A 21,267-nucleotide genomic window follows, 5' to 3' on the forward strand; every position below is an offset into this window, starting at 1 on the left:
TAACTGCATAAATAAAACAAGCAAAAACCAAACATTTATATGAAGTTATCATTTTTTGGTGGGACCTGTGTGTGTGCCTGTGTGTGTGTGTGTGTGTGTGTGTGTGTGTGTGTGTGTGTGTGTAGGTGTACGTGCGTGCGTGTGTTACTACTGCATTGTTTTCTGGAAAATGAACGACCAATCAGGAGACAATTTGTGGGTCCGGGTTTTTTACTTTCAGCCGCTTATCACGCACACGCGCACGCACACACACACACACACACACACACACACACACACACACACACACACACACACACACACACACACACACACACACACAAATACTCCAAAATAAACGATGATAAGATATATAATGTGAAATGTATGTTTTGGTGAAATTCTTGGGCAACATAATTGTAAATGTTACTCGTCATTACAATAATTGACATTCAGTCTCTAACTGTACATGCAATTAATTCTATGCAAAAGTTTAGTTTGGTGGTGTTTTTGTGTACAATTCTACTTATTGATTGGATGTTACAGTTTTTTGCACAGTGACACATAAAAAAACCCATCTTCAGTCTCCGGTGATTCATAGTGCGTCTTATATTCTGTTGGTATGCTTTGTGCTCAGTGAACAGAAGTTCTGATGGCGGAGGCTGTGTAACTCTGGAGACAGACCTGAGGGCATTAATCATGAATGCCAGCCTCTCACTTTATCTGTGTGATCATTAGGCCGTACTTGAGCGTGATGATCACTCGCTGGAAATGAGCTCCTGGAGGCTGCTTCCATTATTCATACCTACAAGAGCACAGTCTGCCCCCTATTCTTGGAAATGAGACTTAATGAAGGGCGGCCATATTTAGGCACTGTGCTCTTGATATGTCACTGAGTGGCGTGTCTTTGTTAGTGGTCTCATCTCCCCATGCGTCACCATCAGTACCGTCCTGCTTACTTTGTACTGCCGAGATTAGACCCGATGAGAGTGACAGGTGTTTCTCATTAAGGTCCTGAGGATGAAGAGTACACCTGTTTTAGGGAGAAGCATGCCATCAAATTACTCAAACCTTAGAATGAAAATCCAACAAAGCTTTAGAAAATGGGTTACTGCTCCATGTGAGGGACAGTTTTGCCTCAGGCCTTAAGTTGAAAGCATTACTATCATTTGGGAAGGGTGAGTTGCATTTTTGTTTTTACACGGAACTATACTAATTCACTTTTCTCTTTGTCACAGAAATGTTAGTTTCTGATGGTTTGAGGTGGCTGTGTGTTGACAAAGTTGTGGTCTATAAATCCAAATAGCCCAAGAGCTATCATGCCATGACGTTAATATTAATTTGTTCACTTGTGTATGTACATGTGCATGACGTTCAGGTCCCTGTGTTAAATAAACACACACAGGGATTCACTGGGCTAAAATGTCTCTTGTTCGTTCTTTTAAAGTGCAGTTTGTGTATTTGAAAAGGATCAAAAGCTCATAAAATCCAGTTTTGCTGCTCTACTAAAGGAGTAAATACGGATAATTGGCTGGCAATATGTTGATGGTTGTTGTGTCAGAGCATGATGATGGCATGCTCTCATAATTGGTCTCTGAGGCACTGACAGTCCGCATGTTGTGTTCAAATTAACAAGTGAAAAAGGGGAGGGAGGGCAGGGAAAGCAATGAGCCAATGTTAACCCCATTGTGAGACAGTGTGTTCTATTAATTGTTAATTTTGAAATGTCTCCTCTACGACCGCTTGTTATTAGCGATCCGAGCATGCTCTTCGAGGCTTTTGTCCCCCCTGCAAATTAGTCACCTTGGCACCTTATGATTTAGGATTTCACTTTTACATTGTGGTCAAATCTTTCACATGCCATGCATGTCACCTTCATATTTTGCTGTTTGAAACATTTAAAAAAACAGGATTTCTGCAGAAATATTCCAAATCAATGCTGCTGGTTAAACCCACCTAGGAACTGAAAAGGTGCTCTTTGAACATTGTTCTTCCTCCTAAAAGGGCTGAGGATGACCTATTGGAGACAGCAAAATCAATGTTACTTTACTGAATTGCCGAGTCCACTTCTGGTCTCGTCTTTTGGCTCCAGAGACCAGGAATAGTCCCTCTCCAATATCAGGAAGAAACAACGGCCTTACTGTTGTATCCAAATCAATATACTGAGGAATGAAAGTGTAAATAATTAATAATAAGCTATACAATTCTTTGTTTCTGTGATGAGCTGAAGCTGAAAATCTCCCCCATGAAAAAGAGCAGCTTTGCTCTTTCAGTTTCATCATTTGTATAACCTGCTCTTCTAATAATTGAGCAGGAGTTATTCTAGGTTCACAGTCACAGGTCTCTTAATTACAGGTTCTCAGTCCTCCGACAGATGAGACCATTATCTCTGCAGGGTGTAAATGAATCAGCTGTACAGTTCAAGAAAACATAATGAATCCATCCCTCACAAGACCTGGGACAGCTTCATGCTATGTTGCTCAAGGTTTCGAAACATATTGTTTGTAAAAAAAAATTAAAAAAAAATCTGAAAATTATCAACTACGATTGCCTCTCCCTGTCATGGGTCTGAGACGGTCACAGCATATAATTGTGTAACATTATTTGATGGTTGTAGTCGTGACTGGATTATTTTTTTTAAATTGCAGAATTGAACAATACATCCTTTGTAAGCTCTGAAAACATTGATTCAATCTTACAGATGAAACTGTTTGAGATGCTGCAGTTACCTCCTTTCATTCCCCACCTGTACTGATAAGACTTTGCTATAATATATAAAGAGTTCTGCTTCATGCTGTTTCTAAAGTACTTCTCTTTTTTCGGTTGTTTGTCATTGGAAATTGACTGCACATCTGCCTCACAGACTGGATACATGGATTCAGCGCATAAAAATAACTATAGCAGAGTGAAGCGCTGTCACCTTGGCTCGCATTCAACGCCACACCACCTTGTCATTTCACACTCTGCTGGAGCTCAAATCAAAGCTAATTTGCGATGAAAGGGTAGCTGTAGAGAATGAAGCTCTATTTATTATTCCTTCTGGCTTTTCTTTTTTTTTTTTTGCAACTGGAACCATGGACCTGTCCCCCTCCCTCCCACCTTTTTTTCTCTCTCCAATTGCCTTTGATTGCTTGCAACAAAGGGCTCCCATCTTTGCTCCTGCAGGGATGATGAGTCTTTGTAGTTTTGCCTAGATATACCCTGAACATAAAAACGACAACATCAGTCAGTTTTGTAAAGAATTACCTTTGTAAACCTGAGAAAATGGAAAGCAACATGATGTCTGGTGTGCAGTAATCTCATTTTGTAATGTGAGCAGGTAATTCTGGTGACACATAACTAAGATGAAAAGTGTTGTACTGGGTATTTTTCAGGCTTGGTGTTTTTCTATGCTTAGGTTAATAACCCTTTTCTGGGTTGTAGAACCCTCCTTTTTGGATACCTTTGAACAAGGAAGTGTTTAAAAATCCCAACCATGGCCCCATAGCATAAGCTTTAGGTAGCTTCTTTGGGGACCAGTTCACATGCATGGACACTTATTTATTGTCTCAAATGTCCAAGAATATATATGTGAATAAAAAATCAGTTCAATAAAAACCCTATGAAAGCATCCACCATAAGATCCTGCTCAATGTATCCTTTTAAAGCCTGAAAATCATTTTTTGTTGCAACTTTTCTTGATCCATTTGCATTTTTTCTGCTCTTTGTTTTGTGTGTAACACGTCACATGGTCACTATTGGCAGTCTTGTCACTGTACGTTGTGATTTAGCGCTCAATGACAAAGGTGGCTTTTTGTTGATGCAGCTCTTCCTTACATTCATAACAGCTTCCCTTTTCAAGGCGTATGTGAGGCAAATCTGTGCCAGCTGTCTTTGGACATGGATGCTGTCGGGTCGTCTGCACACGTGAGTGGAGAGACCATTAGCTCTGCCCAAGGAGATGGAATCTGGGGCGGCAACACTGAAACAATACAGTCTGGGTAATTGACCCCGCTAACTCCTGCCAATCTCTCCTTTTAATCTGGTAAAGAGACACGTGTCTCTACGTGGCTATACGTGTAGTTCAGAAAAGGACACAGAAAACTGTAGACCTATTCTGTTTCAAACTCCTTCATTTCCTGAGAGATAGTATTCTAACCCTATGTGAAGCTGCTATGGTTTTTCAAAACGTGGCTGTCCTAAAGACGTTAATGGGCCTGTCATTCATTGGCTGACATTGAAGCCACATTCATAGTTTTTAAGGTGATTTGAAATACACTGTAACTAAATTTCCTGTTAAATTACAGTAAACTACTGTCAGCTTTTTGGTTGCAATTATACTATAAGCCTACAGTATTCTCCTTAAACAATTTGACTGTAAAATAATGTTAAATACTGTAGAATGTAATTTTGATATAAGATAATGACGTTTTACATTTTAAAAATGAAAACCCCTGAAAAAATTGCTAACACAAAAATTGCTCAGTATCCATAAAAAAAAGAGAGATTGGCCACATTCAGTTTTGTTGCCTTTTTGTGGACCAGCTTCCCCGTCTTCTTTGACACCACCTTCCCCTGGCTGGTCTTCCTTCCCCTCTCTGGATAAATACCAACGAAGCATCATTGTGTAATAACAGAGCAAGTATATAAGATATGTAAGTAAAGATCATTTGCATTGAAAATGGACCCTATCATATTAATCAAAAGAAATGGTAATCATCACTGTCTCATAATTATGAGAGAGTGATCTCATTATGAGAAACAAAACCTTTATAATTCAGGATTACAACAAATCTGTTGTCATTATTACAGTGGTATGTTGAGGTTCATGAACTCACTAAGGTTTGTTGTTGCGATAAAATCCCAATAACGCAGCTCTATTGCTGTCTGAAGAATGCCTTTGAAAACCAACTGAGGGTAAAGCTAGGATGTTTACCGTTCTACCTATAGATGGCAGTATTCAGTTTGCACGAGTCTTTCATTATGGCAGTAAAATAGCATGTCAGGGCTCATCTGAAGAGCGAAGGAACAGAAGTGTTTTTTTACCTATTATATAATTTAAATATCATGTATTAACCTAAAACTAGAAAGTAGATAAATTTTTGATCAGAAGATTGCTTAACCTTGTTCATGCTGAGCAAGAAAGTCTCATCAATGTATATCTGCTGTCGCATGTCTCAGTAGGCATGTGAAAGTAGACTGGTTCACATGTAGAAAAAAAAAAAAAAAGGCCAACCATACCCACAAAGCTTTTCTGAGAAGTATGAAGTGAAACTGAGCTGGTACTTTCACTGCACTTCTGCAAACGCAAGTATTTAAGTTTCTGTACGGGCAGAAACCAAGTACTGATAATTACATCCTGCCGTGCTTGACAATAAATCGTATTATTCCTTTGGGAAGTGAGCTGCCTTTGAGTGCTCCCGCTGGAGTCGCCCTCTAATTGGTCTGACTGTGAAATAAATCAGATGGCAACTTTTCTTTGGGGTTCTTTGATGCCTAATTGATACGGAGAAAGAACTATTTCACAGATTCTTTTGCTAACATAGTTGGCCTTTCCTCTCGTCTCTCGGCCTTTAAAAAGCTTGTTTTTGTCTTACTGCTGAGTGTTTCGATATGTCAGTCAATGTAAAGGTGTAAGTTGAACAAAAGAGCAAGATGTGTAATATAATCATGACAAGTTGAACTTGTGGAATGGTGCGAACATTGAGGCTTGTTCTGCAGTGATAAAAACACTCAAACAAGAAAACCAGTCGACGGTCTGCATTCCAGGAAACTTCCACTCTCATGCTGGCGTCAATCTAGACAAGAAACCAATCAGCCATCATTTGCATCAAACAAAGATAACCACATTTATTTTGAAAGTATAAAATTTCACACTAGAAAGGCCACTTTTCAGGGTAAATCGCGATAACCTTCCTGTAAGATTTACACAGGGGAATACCTTGTCCCTCTCTGCTGGTCTAACATACTGTCCAGTTCTGTGACAAAATAAAAGAATTGTTCTACTCCACCACAGAAAGTAGTTGGCAAGATCTGAATAATTTACTCGATACAGAAAAATGGCAGGAGAGTGAGAATTCCTGATTTGTACATCCCACAGAGGAGCAGGTATTCTGAACGGTTCTCTCTCTTCTTCTTCGTCTTTTTTTTTTAACATTTTTTTTTTAATGATCAAGCTGGCTTACAGGCACAGCTTGATTTTTACAGGCACTGTTTGCCTTCTACTAGGAGACTCAAACAAAGAATTCTGTGGTTGACATTCTTTACAATGGCACCAGTCAGGCCACGAGAGCGTCCCCATGGAGAGAGCGTCCTCTGCTTGTACTGTAGACCTCGCTGACAGAGGCCGTTTGGCTCACTGCAGATCTGGGGAGTTGTCCATACTTTCACATTCCTACTCACTAACTGTGACGTTGTGCCCACTGAGGTAGAACAGTTGTACCAAAGGACTTATTTATAAAGTATACAAATGAGTAACAGTCACATTAATAAACTTAAGAGTGGAGTCATGGGGTCAAAGGGGGGGGGATAAAATCACATTTCACCCACATTTTCAGCACAACAATATGTAGACCATTGACATGTCTGGATGTCTGAAATTCTCCCTTCCAGCTCATGCTGCTTTTTTTCCCTTTCAGGCAAAATGGCGTTTTTTCACAGATACTCAAACTGTATTATTGCATCTAGAAGCCAGTGGGAATCATTTAGTTGTGAGATCACCAGCTTCGATGATCTCAGCATGGGACATCTATTCTTTCCCACTCGCACACATGCTATTCAAGAGTGCAAACTAAAGATAACAGAGAATTCTACAAAAGGGAACTAAAGCAGACACTTGTCATGTCAGAGAGGGCACATTCCCCAACACAGAGTACATATTCTTCAACACTCCTTAAGAGGAATCCGTGACATCCCTTTTTGAAGGCTTCCGTCTCCCCTGAAGGCTGGAATGGGCTAAGCGAGCTGACTGGCTCCCGGCAGGGTGGGCAAGGCTAGGCTGGGCTGTGAGGTGCTTACAGCTGGACACCCAGCTCGCTGTGTGGACTAGGACCAGCTGCTGTCCATCAAACACCCCGTTCCCTTCGGGCTGATAATGCTTTCCGTGGATTTTAGGAGCCTCTCTAGGCAGGGAGCGTTGATCTTCCCAGGAGGAGGGCCTCTGGGCACAGAGTTTGTCTTTGTGTGGCTGTCTGTGCTGGAGGACACAGCATTGTCCTGCGTTAGGTCTCTGGGGGGCTGCAGGTGCCTGGCTCCTGCCTGTGCCTGCTCTGCTGTCGGGGAGCAGATGGGTGACGTGTGGAGCCATTTCAGGTTACTGGCGGAGTATGCTCCAGGCGGAGTGAGGTCGGTGACTCTTAGGGCGCCAGCTGGAGGATCACTGATGGTGACGGGGCTCTCGGCTGCATTGAGGGTCACCGGAGATAGCTGTTTGAAGAGAGAGACGAGGGTCAACCTTATTTGATTTGTTATACATCAGATAGAAAGAGAGATTGACAAAACGCAATCAAGCTTTGTTTCAGAGCAGACAACCTTTTAATGCCGCTGTCGTACAGGACTGTGGCCGAAAAACAACTTTGATGAGAGCAACAAAAAAAAAAAGGCCGAGGGTCATAACACCACAACAATGAGCTTAGAGATGCTTTGTAGAACTTAAAATGTTCTAAATAATTGTTTTGGTCCATTTCATTTTTTTTTATATATTCCTTCTTTTTTTTCTGTTAATCTGTAGATAATTACTCTGAAACTTTAAGGACATTGTTAGAAACAGTTAAAAGCTGAAGTCAAAAACAGCTTAATTCTGGTGACTGGGAAATTGGCTGCATGTCATTCCTGTTTATAGGAGGGTGTGTCGGGATTAGCCGCAGAAATAAATCCTCTCCAATGAAATGCAACGGAATGTTCCAGAGCATTGTGACCTTTCTTATCCCCTCGGTGACACTCCTCCAAAATTACCTTTTCTCCTCTGTCATTGTTCTTAGTGAACCTGAGACTGCAGTAAAATAAGCTGTGCAAAAAATAGCTTTTAATCCTCTTTTTTTCCCCCATGTCCCGCACCTGTAGTTAAATAATAACAGATATTTTGGTCCGTCTTTCACTGCGTCGTCTCCATATGTTCTTGGCAGCGGGCCTCGTGTGACCCAAGAGTTCTTACGCAACAGTTCAGCGCTTGTACAACTTTACCTTCTGTTTCTTGGTAGGAACGGCTTCCTCTGTGTCGTGGTCAGCGTGTTGGTCTTGGAGTTTTACATTAGGGAACCAGCTTTTCAGCATTTCCTCCATTTTAAGAATGATAGTGATGTATTTCTCCCTGAGAAGAGGAAGAAAGGAGAAAGAAAGATTTTAGTCAAGTCGAATTTGAGTCATCTTGAAAAATCTTGCCCACCTCTCGTCTGAAATACTATCTCTCCATCAGGCGCACACAGGAAATATGCAATCTTGAGCAGTGGGTGAACTCACACTCACTAAGCAACGCTTTATACTAAACGTGTGTGTGCGCGTGTGCATGAATCGGGGGGGGTGGGGGGGGGAGTACATTTCTCACATGTTTTCAGCTCACACGTGGCCCGGTGTATAAAAGTTCTACTCGCTTCTAAATATAAACACCAAATCCACAGCGGTCTCCGACAGCGTCACCGTGAAAATAAACTTGTCATGGTGACGCAGTTCTCATTGGAGGTAGACGGCTGAGAGCGCCGTCCTGTTAACTCCCACCCGTCAGAACCAGATGGTGTGTAGGGATTAGAGCATGTCATATGATCAGAACCTTGCTGCCACACTGCATTCAGAGCATGTTAAATTCATGTGAAAGATTATCCGCAACAGTGACTGCTAAAACAGTCACTTTGATCCTATCTACCATTGTGCTGCTTGCTGCAGGGGCTGCCAGCTGGCAACATGGAGCAGGCACAGGGAGGGATGCGGGGGGGGGGGGGGGGGGGGGGGGGGGGGGGGGGGGTTTAGTCCACCTTCCAGCCTCTGCCCTGGTAGTCTGCAGGGAGTCTGCCACACCCACGCTTTGTCTCCCATATGAAGGTAGCAGCTGGTGGGCGAGGGCTCTAATATCTCTGCCATCTCAGCAGCCCTTCATCTTATATATCCTTACAATGTGACCAATGACAGGCTCTGTTTCCCATTCATAAAGTCTGGCAGCATTTTCTAAAGACAATGTGTGCATTTTGCTAGTTTAATTCACTGACTCTCAGTGTAACCGTGTGTTGACATGAGGATCACGTGCTTTTTAATTAGTGCGATTATGATATCCTTTTTATAAAGTCACTCAGTCAACCGAAGCAAAACAAACATTTTGATTTCATGATTATTCTTGCTTCAATTGTAATGTCTTAATGAATAAATTCAGTCAACAAAGAGCACGGTTATCAGTCACTATGCTGCTCAAATAAAACATTACAGAGCACAGTTTGTGATTGTCAGTGAGGTTGGAAACAAAATCTTTTAATTAATATCTTAAACGTTCCAGATAAGATGCTTAACAGCCCTACGTTTTCAACTATTTATTCTTATTAAATAAACATAAAGCATCCAAACATTTGGAAACGTTAGTATAAAGGGGACAAAGACTTTCTCTTTTAAATGGGTGATATCATCCTCCATTATACTGTCTGGCCAGTGGCGAGCTAATCAGGCAGACACAAGTGTGCTGCTCTCACAGCGGAGCCTGATACATTTTTAACAAGATGCCCGGCTAAAGTGCGAGCCAGCCATCTTGGCAGAAAATGTATCCCGAGTGTGTGGGGGTAGGAGCTCCTCGCACGGTGACCTGCTGTGAGCCATGTGTCGCAGACATGCTGGAGACCACTTTGACCCAAATGACAGTAAAAAAAAAAAAAGAAAAAAAAAAGAAAAGAAAAAAACCTTGCAAGCATTTTCCAAATGTTGAGACTGGAGGAGATACTTCAATCACCCCAATGTAATCCAGTAATAAGAAACTGAGAATGTTGTAGGATGGTGGAGCTCACGGTTTCATGTATAACAGTATTGGGGTTCACTGAGGACACTTACCCCATGCAGGGGTTTTGCAGGACACCCATGATCCTCTGAATACGGTCCATGGCCACACTCTCCTGGAAACTGCTGAGTCCTGCAAAAGAGGAAACTTGTACTATGAGCCACATGAACTGTGTTGACAACAGTGTTGAGTCTGTGGAGCAGATGGGTTGTTTGAAATGTGTGTGTGTGTGTGTGTGTGGGGGGGGAACAGACGCCCTGCCTCAATGGACAGGAAGTATTGGGTCACACCAGGTCTGGGTTGAACAAAAAAACCCTCGATGAAGCACTTTTTAAGGCTTTCTCTGACATAGCTGCTATTTGTGAGATGTCTGATAAGCTTTATGGGAGTTAATAGGAGACACTGTGGTACACTGTGTTCTCAGTCATCTCAGCCAAGCAGCTCTTTTTTTTTTTTTTCTTTCTTACTTGATCTCAGATGGAAACAAATAACAGTCAAATGTCTTTTTACTCCAAAAGGGGACACGTGTGTAGTTTTTAAGCAGACTTTCACAGAAATAAGCTCCCTTCTACGGAAAGAAACATAAAGCTATGCAGGAAATACCTGTGGTTATTTAATAGATCAAAACAACATGTTTCAGACATCTCAATCTTAAATCTCAGTGACTTGTAATCCACAAAGGATGGCACGCTGTCTATCCAGTCTCTCTCTCTCTCTTTTTTTTTTTTTTTTCCTCTGACAGGAGAAGAAAAACAAGACGAGAAGTGTTGGCTAACACAAGATATAGTTGTTTTAAAAGCAGTATTCTTCGATGATACCCGAGATAAAAACACAAAAGTACGTGACACTTACTTTCTCTGTATCTACCCGATCGAAGACCGTTCAGAATAGATGACAGCGGGTGGATATAGCACTGTAGCTCCATGCACTAAAAATGAAAATAGAGTCAGATGTAGGTTATACGGTATATCTGGCAGTAAATGTGTAAAAAAGTCAAAATAGTAAGAAAAAATAAATAAAATAAACCCCCCCCTCCCTCCCTTATGTTGATTGACTAAGTTCAACTGGTGATGGGATGACTCAAGTTCTTTAGAATGGCATGACTAACTCTTCCTAAGGAGCTATAGGGGAGGACCATTAACAGGAAATGTCATGCATGAGACATCTGTAAAAACCAGCAGGGGAGTCGATGTAGGTGACAGGGCACGCTCTAGTTTTGCTGACACTGTCCACCGCCTCCTGTGGGAAACGCACACAAGACACCGAGGTGCTCACCTTGCGGCTGAAAAGCTGTTTCGTGTCTGAAATGTTGGAAATGAGCTGCTGTTTCTCCTCTGTGAAGCTGCGAGGCCTCTTCAGTGCTTGCTGAGTGTTCTTGCTGTTTGTTTTTCCTCCTTGTTGTGTTTTATACAGTCCATTGGAGCTGCCCCATGTCTCTGTGCAGCAGCCGAGGGGAGGTCCCCGGCTGGAGGCCTCCCTGACCTCGCTCCAGTGGCTGTTACCCTCCTTCACCTCGCTGGCCCGGCGGCAGCTGCTGTCAGACGGGCCCAGGTGTAGAGGAGTGGTGCTGGGGGGTCGAGGAGCGACTGTCTGGCTGTGCTTTGCGGAATAGTCTGATTCCCGTTCGCTCTCATTGTCCTCATTGTCACTAGCCAGCCAGTCAATGGAGTTGTCCGAATCTGTAGCAGACATCCTTGGCTGCAGGCTCTAACTAGCACTGACCATCACTGACCTGCAAGATAGAAAATCTTGATTACTTTCAATCAATGGAAAAAATTACGTTTTTTTTTTTAAGTAGCAGTAAAGAAGATGAGAAACTGTATTCACAAGGCAATGCATTCAATACGATAGTGCAAAAGCAGACAAAACAGTTTTTTTAAATGTCCTTGCTCAAACACTGCATGTTAAGTTGAACAAAAAAAAAAAAGCTACAAAAACAAAACATTGGAGGCCAGCAGTGATGAATAAAGGCAGCGAGTTGCGCGGAGCAGATGGTGGCAGTGAGACCACAGTTGTTGAGACCACAATGACCTGTTTGTTTTGCAGCTGTAACACCTGAGCCAGTAAACACAGACCAGCCACCATCAGAGGCAAACACCAAACATTTGAGTCTCCACAGTGACCCATGATGAGCACTCAGGGCCTCAAATCTTTGCCTGTCACAATTATTGTCGCCATAAATCATCTCCACATCAGGACGTCACACAGCAGCTCGGTTCTACACTTTAGCCTCAGCACTTTGAGTACTTTAACCCTCCATTCAGCCTCCGCCGGCTGCCAATGGCAAAATCATTCATAGACATTGTTAGCTTGTTTATTCAAAGGGAGCAGGAGTCTGCCACCATGACGACCAGCACCTTAAACTGCCCATCAAAACAAGTTGACAGTGGAAAAAGGGGGAAAGGATTTTTTTTTAATCAAGTAAGCGGATGCACAGTTTGTTAACCAGAATGAAAGATGCCTCGTGATTAAAAACAACCTACAAACACTCCTCACAGATGCTTTAAAGCTTGTGAGCGCTATACGTTCCTCCCAACGTCTTTCCTCAGTGATTAGAGCGTGAAGGAAGTATGAACTGCAATTTTAACCACAGGAACTATTTTTGTCATTTTGAGCCGTCACGTCTATACATCTATTATTCCGCTTAGTCAGAGTGAAGGGCAGGAGAATGAATTGCCCTTTGCTTCTTTGTCTAAGGGTGACCACCTTCTGATCCTTTTGTTACAGAAGAGGGTGGAGCAGAGATCGATACATTTTTGTCGCTCCCGACATATCACGAGCAGACCAAAGAAATGCTTCAGTGTTTCCTGTTGAAGGTTATGATGTGCCTTCTGGGTAACAGAGAAAACTGTTATATTCAGTACTGATGACAAAATACTGCCATGCTTGAAATGATCAAGAATCAACATTTAAGACGTCTGACATGAAAAAGACGTGATGAAGCACGTGATTTCCAGATTTTGTGTGTTTCAGAAATGTAAGAACACCACACAACGATGAAGCAAAACACTGAGGTCAAATATGAGAGAAATGTATTATATTGGGATAAGCCTCTTGAGGTGTCTCACCTCGTTTTCAAGGGGGTCCCATGTCTAACTGAATTTAAAACACCCAGTTATATCTAAATAGTGAAATGTTCCCTTTATTAAAAGTGACTTATTTCTACATCTTCTTTGAGAAATACTTTATTTTCTCTAAGATCTCAATATATCTGCTACACGTACAAAGTGTCCTCTATCAAGCCTTTCCATTAGGCTATATATATATTAATCTATCTAGCTCTATCTTTATCCCTCTTCATCCTCTTCTACAATCATATTTTCAGTCACAAAACTTCCTGCAGCCCTCAAAAACAATACCTGGGAACAAAAAATTAAACACTGACTATTTGGGGGGGAATAAGTATTACAGTACGCAGCTCATTCAATTCAGCAATATGAGAAAGAGTATGTCAGATTTAGCATTCATCTGATCTTATAAAACATCCCACACATCAAGTACTACACTTGTTCAAAGATCCACTTGTCCCGGGCCTGTGAACGCACCTCACAGGTCTGCAGCTGAGTTTACGATATGAATTCAAATAAGCTGTTCTTGCTCTGATAACAGGAACAAGTTACACATGTCTTCTTTTTTTTTTTTTATGATTTCTTCCATAATATAAATGACTATGATATATGCTTAATGCGCTGCATGTCTCCATGGTCTACCTGTGAAGGTGGGGCACATGAACAGAGATGCCGAGCACCACACAGGCCAGATTTAAAAGAGAACAAAAGGTGAGGAACATGAACAATGTAATCATTCTTTCCTCAAAAAAAAATTTCAGGACTCTCTTTGGTTTAAAAAAAGAGTGAATGAGTCAATTGGCCTTTACATCAGTTTGGTACAGACACAATGGACTTCCTCATCAGTCATAGTAAATTTGGCAACATGTCCTGTTAGATAATCCAATAGAGAACCCCAAACACAGTATTAACCATCATTAAATACTTTTAAAGATGTCAACATAAAGTGTGTGATTCAAATTCCTGTGGAAGATTTAGAAAATAATAATAATAAAAAAAATCGTCTTACCGAGACCAACATGCACCCAATAAAAACGCAGTGATGTTTATCCGGATGCTGTGGTGATGAAGATGAGGGTGAAGTACCTTCGCAGGATGCAGCAGCCGGGTTAAACTCCTCCGGTGCTTGGTGGTTAATCCAGCAGGACTGTTGCGCAGAGAGCAGCTGATGTGTCGGACGTGCGGCGTGTGAGTGAGGGGAGTAGGTACAGCCAGAGATCGGCCCGTGTTGCTTCTCCCAAGGCAACGTGTCTGAGCGGGGCGGGACTCACGCGCGCGAGGCTCTCCCATTGGCTCCTCCGACGAGCGCGACCGACAAATGGGCTTCTTGTCTCGGTGCAGCTGCGGAGCGATAGGAGAGGGCGGTTTACATATGCAAATGACATGGAAATGACACAAACACGTGAACACGCGGATCGGTTACATTTTCAGCAGCTGGGCGAGAAGTCCGTCCAGGTCTAGTTTTGGTCATTCTGCAGGCATTCTTCCTCATTATATCATCGGGATAACGAGGATGCCTGACTTGTGGCGTGCCAGAGAGCAGCTGAACAGAGCAGCATGGTAAAGGCGCGCTCAGCAATTTCAGTAGCAACTGTGAGGGGTTCATCCATGCAAGAGTTGGCTCAAGGACACTCCAGCAGGCTATATTTGCACGGATTGTGTGTGGTTATCTGGTCTAGACAGACCTTTCCCCCAAAATGAAGTGGTGGAAGCAGTAAACCTTTTTAAATAGTTAAGGGTAAAACCCCACTTACATAATAACATTATAATAACATTACAGCAAAGATATAGTAGGCTATATCACTAATAATAATAGTGGTAGTTAGTTACTTCACCTTGGTTAACTATCACAGTACTGCTCAAATGAATGTGTCACCATATATTTTCAAATGACAACATGTAACACTGTATTTTTTTTAATAAAGTACATGCTAGATGCATGATTTTTATTTGAATTACAAGCTTGTCCCATTAGTAAGATGTCCAGAAATAAACACGTCTCATACATCATACGTCTTTACATTTTTATTTAGTCACTCACCCATTTTCATTTTATATGCAGGATAAAAGTTTCTCGCTGTCATCTCAAGCTTTTTACCTGTTAGCTTGACTAAAAGCTTGATGGTCAGCATTTACAACATGGCAACCGCCATAGATGGGCCTCCAAACAGCCCTTCAGACATCAATGAGTGACGTCTCTCAGACTTTGCCCATGTTTATATACAGTCTATGATCTATCATTGCTTCAGTCATGATCCTAAAACTGAAGTGCGGACAGTTAGATTGATGTTTTTATATTTTGCTCTTAGTGTAGTATTTATGTGGCCTGTGTTATATCTGTGCTAAATGTACGCATCCCACTGCTGTACTTCTGGGGACAAATACGTTGAATAATGATTGATTAAAGTCACTCTTAGGGCTTTGAGGAAAGACCTGTAGCAGAGTACAGAGTACAATATTAACCTGTGAAATGTAAAAATCAATATCATAATGGATTACTGTCAAATAACTCAAATGTGTTCATTTGTATAAGGTGCTTTATAACTGTTGATGGATTTTAACATCAATTACAATAAATGGCTTATTTTTCATTGTAGTTCTCCTTCAAAGCTCCAGTCTGTAACACAGTAGGTACAGACTTTTTAAATCCAGTTTGTCTGGTTTTAAGAGGAAGTCAACATGTAGTGAGAGTTATGCTTTGCACTTTTTTGTTGTTTGTTTTAGTTTTGTGAACACATTGGCACATGAAAGGAATGACTCCCAGGACCTCCATTTGACTGCCGGAGAGGGTGCAGATTAGGAGCGCTCTGTCAGAGGCCAGACGAGGACCTGAGCCGGAGAGCCGGTGAGTCACAAACCCTCACACAGCAAACATGATCACGTGCGGATAGGAGGCACCCACTCAAAAGGCATTACAAGTCCTCCTGTCATCGTCTCCCTCCATTGACGATGAGAACAAACACGATTTAAAACGGCAACACATTTCTTTCCCTCTATTCTGTAGGGCAAACAGGTCACATGTTTAAAGGCACTGTGAGATGTTTACTGAGCCAAAAACACTGCTCCCTATGTTACAACAGCTGGGTTCAAATCTGTCTGACACAAAGTGCAAACTGACTTCTTGGGTTGTTTTCTGTGCTTTATCAAAATGAGCGTGTGCCATTGTGATTGCATTCTAGGACTTTGTGGTCATGTGGACATAGAGGAGCAGTATGTGACTACTTTGTTTGTTGTTGTGAGCAGTTGGCAGGACAGGGCCTCATAGTCCCGGGTTCTAATGGAAGGATTTCTCTTTGATTTGCTCTGCGCCTTTAATCACTTCCTGCTGTGAGGAATCCACACCAAAGTCAGTCGTGGTGACACGCCTCCTGGCACAGCAAGCCACGCATGTTGGATTTTAAACCGTCCTGTGAGCTGTTGCAATTTTTTTATTACGTCCCAAAACAGTCTCATGTCGGAGCTGCTCCCCAGGACCAGATCCTCTGCTGACCTCAGACTTTATGACGACCATACATATTCCCAGCAAACTGTCATTTCCTTTTTTTTGTCTTCGAGGCCTCCATGTCTGCGCCAAATACATCACATGGACTTCAAAGCAGAGGAAACAGACACTCTTATGGGAGATTATGGAGGTCATTTATGCACAAGCTTGCAGCAGTTTTACCTCAGAGACTTTGTATACAATCTACAGTCTCTGTGTATTTACGTATTTATGGGACAGATACCTGTTCAGATGTCTTTAGTTAAAAGTGCAAGGCCATGTGATTGTTCTTAATGTTTCCACATTTCTCCTGTATGGTCTCCAGGAACGTTTATGCCTTTACAGTAGTCCCGCTCCATTCAGTTGCGCTGTATTCTGTCATCCACATAAAGACACAACGGCAGCAATTTGCAATCTCCTCACAAAAGGAACTCTTTTATCTGCGCATTCTGCTGTCAGGATGCACGGTGAGTCACACACAACACAAACTGGCACTGTGATTTTCAATTTGTCAGAGAGGCTGGCTGATTCTGTATCCCACAGAGACTGCATGTCTCCCGCTCTCATTCATAAAAAATAAAAGCCAAATCAGAGCCTCACGCCCACTGTATTACAGGGCATACAGCTAACATCTGCTCAGATCAGCCCTTTTAGAGAATCCCAGCACATGTTCGCGGGTGAGCATGAATGCCACACCTCAGCCAATGGGCTGAGAAAATCTGCAGCCTATCGCTTCGCGCATTTGTAAGATCTTCAAAAGAAAATGGGGGGCTTTTTATGCTTCTTTATATAAAACAAGAGACGAGGTAGTAAAAGAGAAAAAGATGAAGGACATGCAGCAAAGTAGCCAAAGGTCAGATTCGATTCGATCCTGGCTTCCAGCTTGGGGACTGTAACCTCTACTGTATATGGGGGGGGGGCATTCACTGTCAGGTCTGCAGATAGCCTACGTTGACCCTGCTGTAAAGTGATCACACGTCCTTAGCTGAAGGTATGATGCAAGACACGGATGTCAGTGTGATCGTGTTTGGGTGCTGCTGCTCGGCGAGCTTGTATGTATGTGTCTTTTCTTACTAGCAGCTGTCCACTGCAATGAGCTGTGTATATGACTCAGCTCAGTGTACCCTGGCTGTGAGCCAATAGCTGCCCTGTACCCAAATCTGGACCTTGTGACGTGCGTGTGTGTGTGTGTGTGGTGTACATGTGTGTTTTTGTTTTTAAATTCAGACTGACCAGTATTGTCAGACTTTTCACCGCATTGTCCAAATTATACCTGTGAACCACTTATTGCCTGAAGTGTAACCCAGGCATGAGTTTTAGTCTTTGCTCAGAGGGGAGAAAAGACTGACTGGAACGTGTATAATGTGTTAATGGAAAGTCAAGTTGCTGCAGGGGAGACAAAACATAAACACAAACATGTGCACAATGCCACAGTGAATCAGACTTTTAAGACACATGAATTGGCTTCTGGACACAATTGAGGTTTGAACAGAATATTCAGCCATTGTAGTTTTCAAAGCTTTGAATAATAACATTACGTAATCGTTTCCTGTAAAGTTGAAGGCGTTGGACCCCGCTTCTCGAGTCATGTCTCGTATTCTGAATTAAATTGAGCATGTCTGCCTCAAGGAAGGATTACAACACCGAAAACTCTCCAAGTGCCCTTGTTTCATAATGATCTCATATGCAGCACATGACAGTCACAGAAAACCGGAGATGTGAAGTGTGCTTCTTGCATAATTTGGCCGAAGCTTTTCTGAGTCTGGACTCTGTAACTCTTGTTAATCTTAGTTAGAAAACGTGTCCTCCACTTCTCACTGGTGTAGCGTACTCCTCCAGATATGTCATCCTGTTACAGTAAATGCTAGTTTGTGCAGAGTTAACCCCGCCCACACACCAGAAATGTGACTGCACGTAGTGTGGGCACACTGCAACAGCAAGTGTGTGTGTGTGTGTGTGTGTGTGTGTGTGTGGAGGGGTTGCCAGTTGTGTGTGGCAGGACTCAGCCAATTGCATTTAGAGCCGATGTTAAAGGTTATGCATTTGGAGGAGAAGTGATACTGGGCACATTTTTGTTTGTGACTTTAAAGGGTTGGACTCCCCGCACCCTGTCATGTACCCTCCCTTCTCCCTTTGTGGCTTCTTCCCGGTCCATCTCCACTCAGTCACATGCGCTGCACTCACAGAGAAACCTCCCTGACTATTTTCCACACACAGTTCACATGCAGGCAGTTGAGAAAGTCTGGCAGCGAACCACTGTCAAATCTTTTGTGTGTGTGTGTGCGCGCGTGTGTGTGTGTGTGTTTATACTCTCTCTAATGTCTGAACGGCTGCCAAAGCAGCTCAACGACAGTGGGATATCTATCTGCAGGACTGAACGTTACATGTGACTGGGGTATATTTTAACTGGGTTATGTAAGTGCTCCAGCCTGCGCTCTCCACGCACAGATGAGGCGGGCTACACATGATGCAGAGGACTGTGAGCTCACCACAATCGTTGCCGTTGCAGCACATTGAATAATTCCTGCACTCAGCTTGTGCTCGAGCCAATAGGCATTTTACAGGATCTGGCTTTTTCTAGTGCCAGGATCTACTTCAAAAACAGGCTTTGCTCTCTTGTGATTCATAGTTATCGCAGGTTATCTTTGCCCTTAGCTAATGTGTTAATATTACATTCAAGTGATGTAACATTTTGAGTGAGTGGCAGTGTAATAATCTTAATGTGAAGGTTAGGGTTATATAATGGGATTTATAAGAGAGAGAAAAAAAACACAAAGAGGTCACAGAAGTTAACCTTACACAAGCACTGACTGCTCTGCGCACACTCATCTAAGGCTGTGATCGTGGTTTGTTTTAGAAGCAGATAATCGGTGAGTCATTACATGTGGACATGAAACAGATACTTTTTTTTTAATAAGCTGATCAAGTCTTTACTTGAGGCTCCCCTGTGGAGAGTTGATTAGATTGCTGACAACAGGCTAGCCGCCAAATCTATGTCCAGTGTAGAAGCTGCCCACGCTCCCTCTGCTAGCACTTTTATGGGATCATTATGTGGGTGTTTTAGCGTGAGATCCAATCTAGAAGTGCTGCGATATGGGCTGATAATTTCTTAGTAGGCAACCATCCAACCTCACTCAGAGAGGAGCTGATGATCATATCGCTTTCATAGCAGAGTTTTGACCCGAAACCTCATCACAGGCCGGCTCCGGCGGCTTCGCAGACGAGTGCTTTATCATTCTTAAAGATTTTTTTTTTTATATCGGTAACAAATGTTATTTTAAGACCAGTGAAGACCAAAGCAGCACTGTATAGCTTTAGACTAATCATGAACCATTAAAGTTTGTTTTACTCTACCTAAGTTCATCAATGTCATGAACAAAATCAAGGTTGTCTTCTTCAAACATTGAGTGCATTGCTTTCATTTTTTTCGTTTATTAGATTTAGAAAATAATAAGAAAATAAATTAAGCCAAATACTTGCAGTCTTAAAAATGTTTCCAAAGCCCGACTTAATATCTAAGATTCTCATCTGTATATAACCTGCTTTACACCAGCAGAGCCAATAACAGTGGGAGACTATTCCTGTCAGACAGGAGGAGGGTCTCAGGCAAGACATATCTGCCTTTATATTAATGCTTTATTTACTAAAATAGAATCACAATATCAACACATAATTGACAAAGAACATACTGGCAACAGTACATGTAATGCAGCAGTTTAATTAAGTACATGGAGGATGTCTCTTGTGTACGGTCTATGGTGGCGAGTACCCCTCCCAGGCACTCGCGGTGAATTCTCCTGATGTCCTGCTGCGTCTCACTTCAGCTTACTCTGACTTTCTGCAGGGAAAATAGGCGGCAGGAAGGAGAAACTCTGAATAAAGTCTGAGTGGAAAAAATGTGTCTGTTTGAGTTCACACATGCAGCTCACGCTGAAAACGTCAGTAGATCTTTCAGGAGTTTTGCACATGAAAGCACTGTGAGAGTGTAGGCTGTGTCCTCGTTCAGAAGTCAGAAAGCCAGAGAGCAGTTTCACCTTCAGATGCCTCTTATTCTTACCTCTCTATGCATTAGTCAACCATTTCAACCATTCAGAATAACTATGGTGCTGTGTCAGACCTCAGACATATCGAACAGATCTTTGGTAGCGGGGGTTGTCTGTGGCTAACACGTGTCTTTGGCCCTACCTCAGGTGTGAGCTTCCTGCTTTCCTCGCCAACAGGAGCACAACAACGCTTCAACATGGGCTTTGTGTGTGTGTGTGTGTGTGTGTGTGTTTTGCTGCTGCAGTCATACACTTGCATAACATCAGTGTGAGGCCCACATTAGGACACATTACGTCGACAGCTCTTTGTTTGAGCATCATCCCAACCTTTTAAAGTAAAAAAACAGGGGGAAAAAACCTGGCACTCATCCAAGAAGAGCAGTGCTGAGATTCTGCCTCAGCCTCAGCGAAGAGTCTACTGCTTCTCCTCCATCACATCCTGTGAAGGAGAATAAGAAGAAGAATAAGAAGAAACACCAAGATGGCACCCTAAGTGACGACTGTACCCTATATTTAGCCTCAGGACACCTACGGGACCAGGAGTGAGGCAGTGCATGTGCTTGACTTTCAAATGTCAACTACATACATTTACAGTAATTCTGCATACCAGCATGTGCACTGAGATTATGTCATTTAAAATCCTCTAGGTAGACCTTCACTGTTTGGCAGGCAGCAGAGAGAATTATTGCAACAAGATGGATTTGATGGGGATTGAGAGCTGGACAGTGAGAAGAAAAAGCTCGGAGGCGA

General features: G+C 42.5%; 1 protein-coding gene and 1 long non-coding RNA gene across 3 annotated transcripts; one reads left to right on the forward strand and one right to left on the reverse strand.

Moving 5' to 3' along the window:
• Positions 1-5,782: 5,782 nt before the first annotated feature.
• Positions 5,783-14,746, reverse strand: ciartb (circadian associated repressor of transcription b). 2 transcript variants are annotated; one of them, XM_079345377.1, is made up of 7 exons: positions 14,417-14,746; positions 14,080-14,334; positions 11,201-11,657; positions 10,778-10,853; positions 9,979-10,057; positions 8,140-8,266; positions 5,783-7,383 (listed from the first exon to the last, which is right to left on the reverse strand). In XM_079345377.1, the coding sequence occupies exons 3-7, from the start codon at positions 11,615-11,617 to the stop codon at positions 7,003-7,005; spliced, it is 1,080 nt and encodes a 359-aa protein (XP_079201503.1). In that variant the 5' UTR covers positions 11,618-11,657; positions 14,080-14,334; positions 14,417-14,746; the 3' UTR covers positions 5,783-7,002. The 2 variants fall into 2 exon arrangements, with proteins under 2 accessions (XP_079201503.1, XP_079201502.1); XM_079345376.1 differs by having other exon boundaries at positions 14,003-14,334; positions 14,417-14,743.
• Positions 14,747-16,810: 2,064 nt separating this feature from the next.
• On the forward strand, positions 16,811-20,864 carry LOC306825984. The gene is made up of 2 exons (XR_013779338.1): positions 16,811-16,941; positions 20,665-20,864. It is a non-coding gene; the product is annotated as an uncharacterized lncRNA (long non-coding RNA).
• Positions 20,865-21,267: the final 403 nt, after the last annotated feature.

The sequence above is a fragment of the Symphodus melops genome (genome assembly GCF_947650265.1).
Source record: "Symphodus melops genome assembly, chromosome: 6".
NCBI lineage: Eukaryota > Metazoa > Chordata > Actinopteri > Labriformes > Labridae > Symphodus > Symphodus melops.

Bases quoted from the DNA above. Each gene is read 5' to 3' on its own strand.
- ciartb (XM_079345377.1), bottom strand. From the start codon at position 11,617: ATGTCTGCTACAGATTCGGACAACTCCATTGACTGGCTGGCTAGTGAC. The intron at 10,058-10,777 runs GTAAGTGTCACG...CCTCTTTTGCAG, and splicing joins ATCGGGTAGATACAGAGAAA to GACTCAGCAGTTTCCAGGAG. The intron at 8,267-9,978 runs GTAAGTGTCCTC...TCCTCTTCTCAG, and splicing joins CTGCAAAACCCCTGCATGGG to GGAGAAATACATCACTATCA.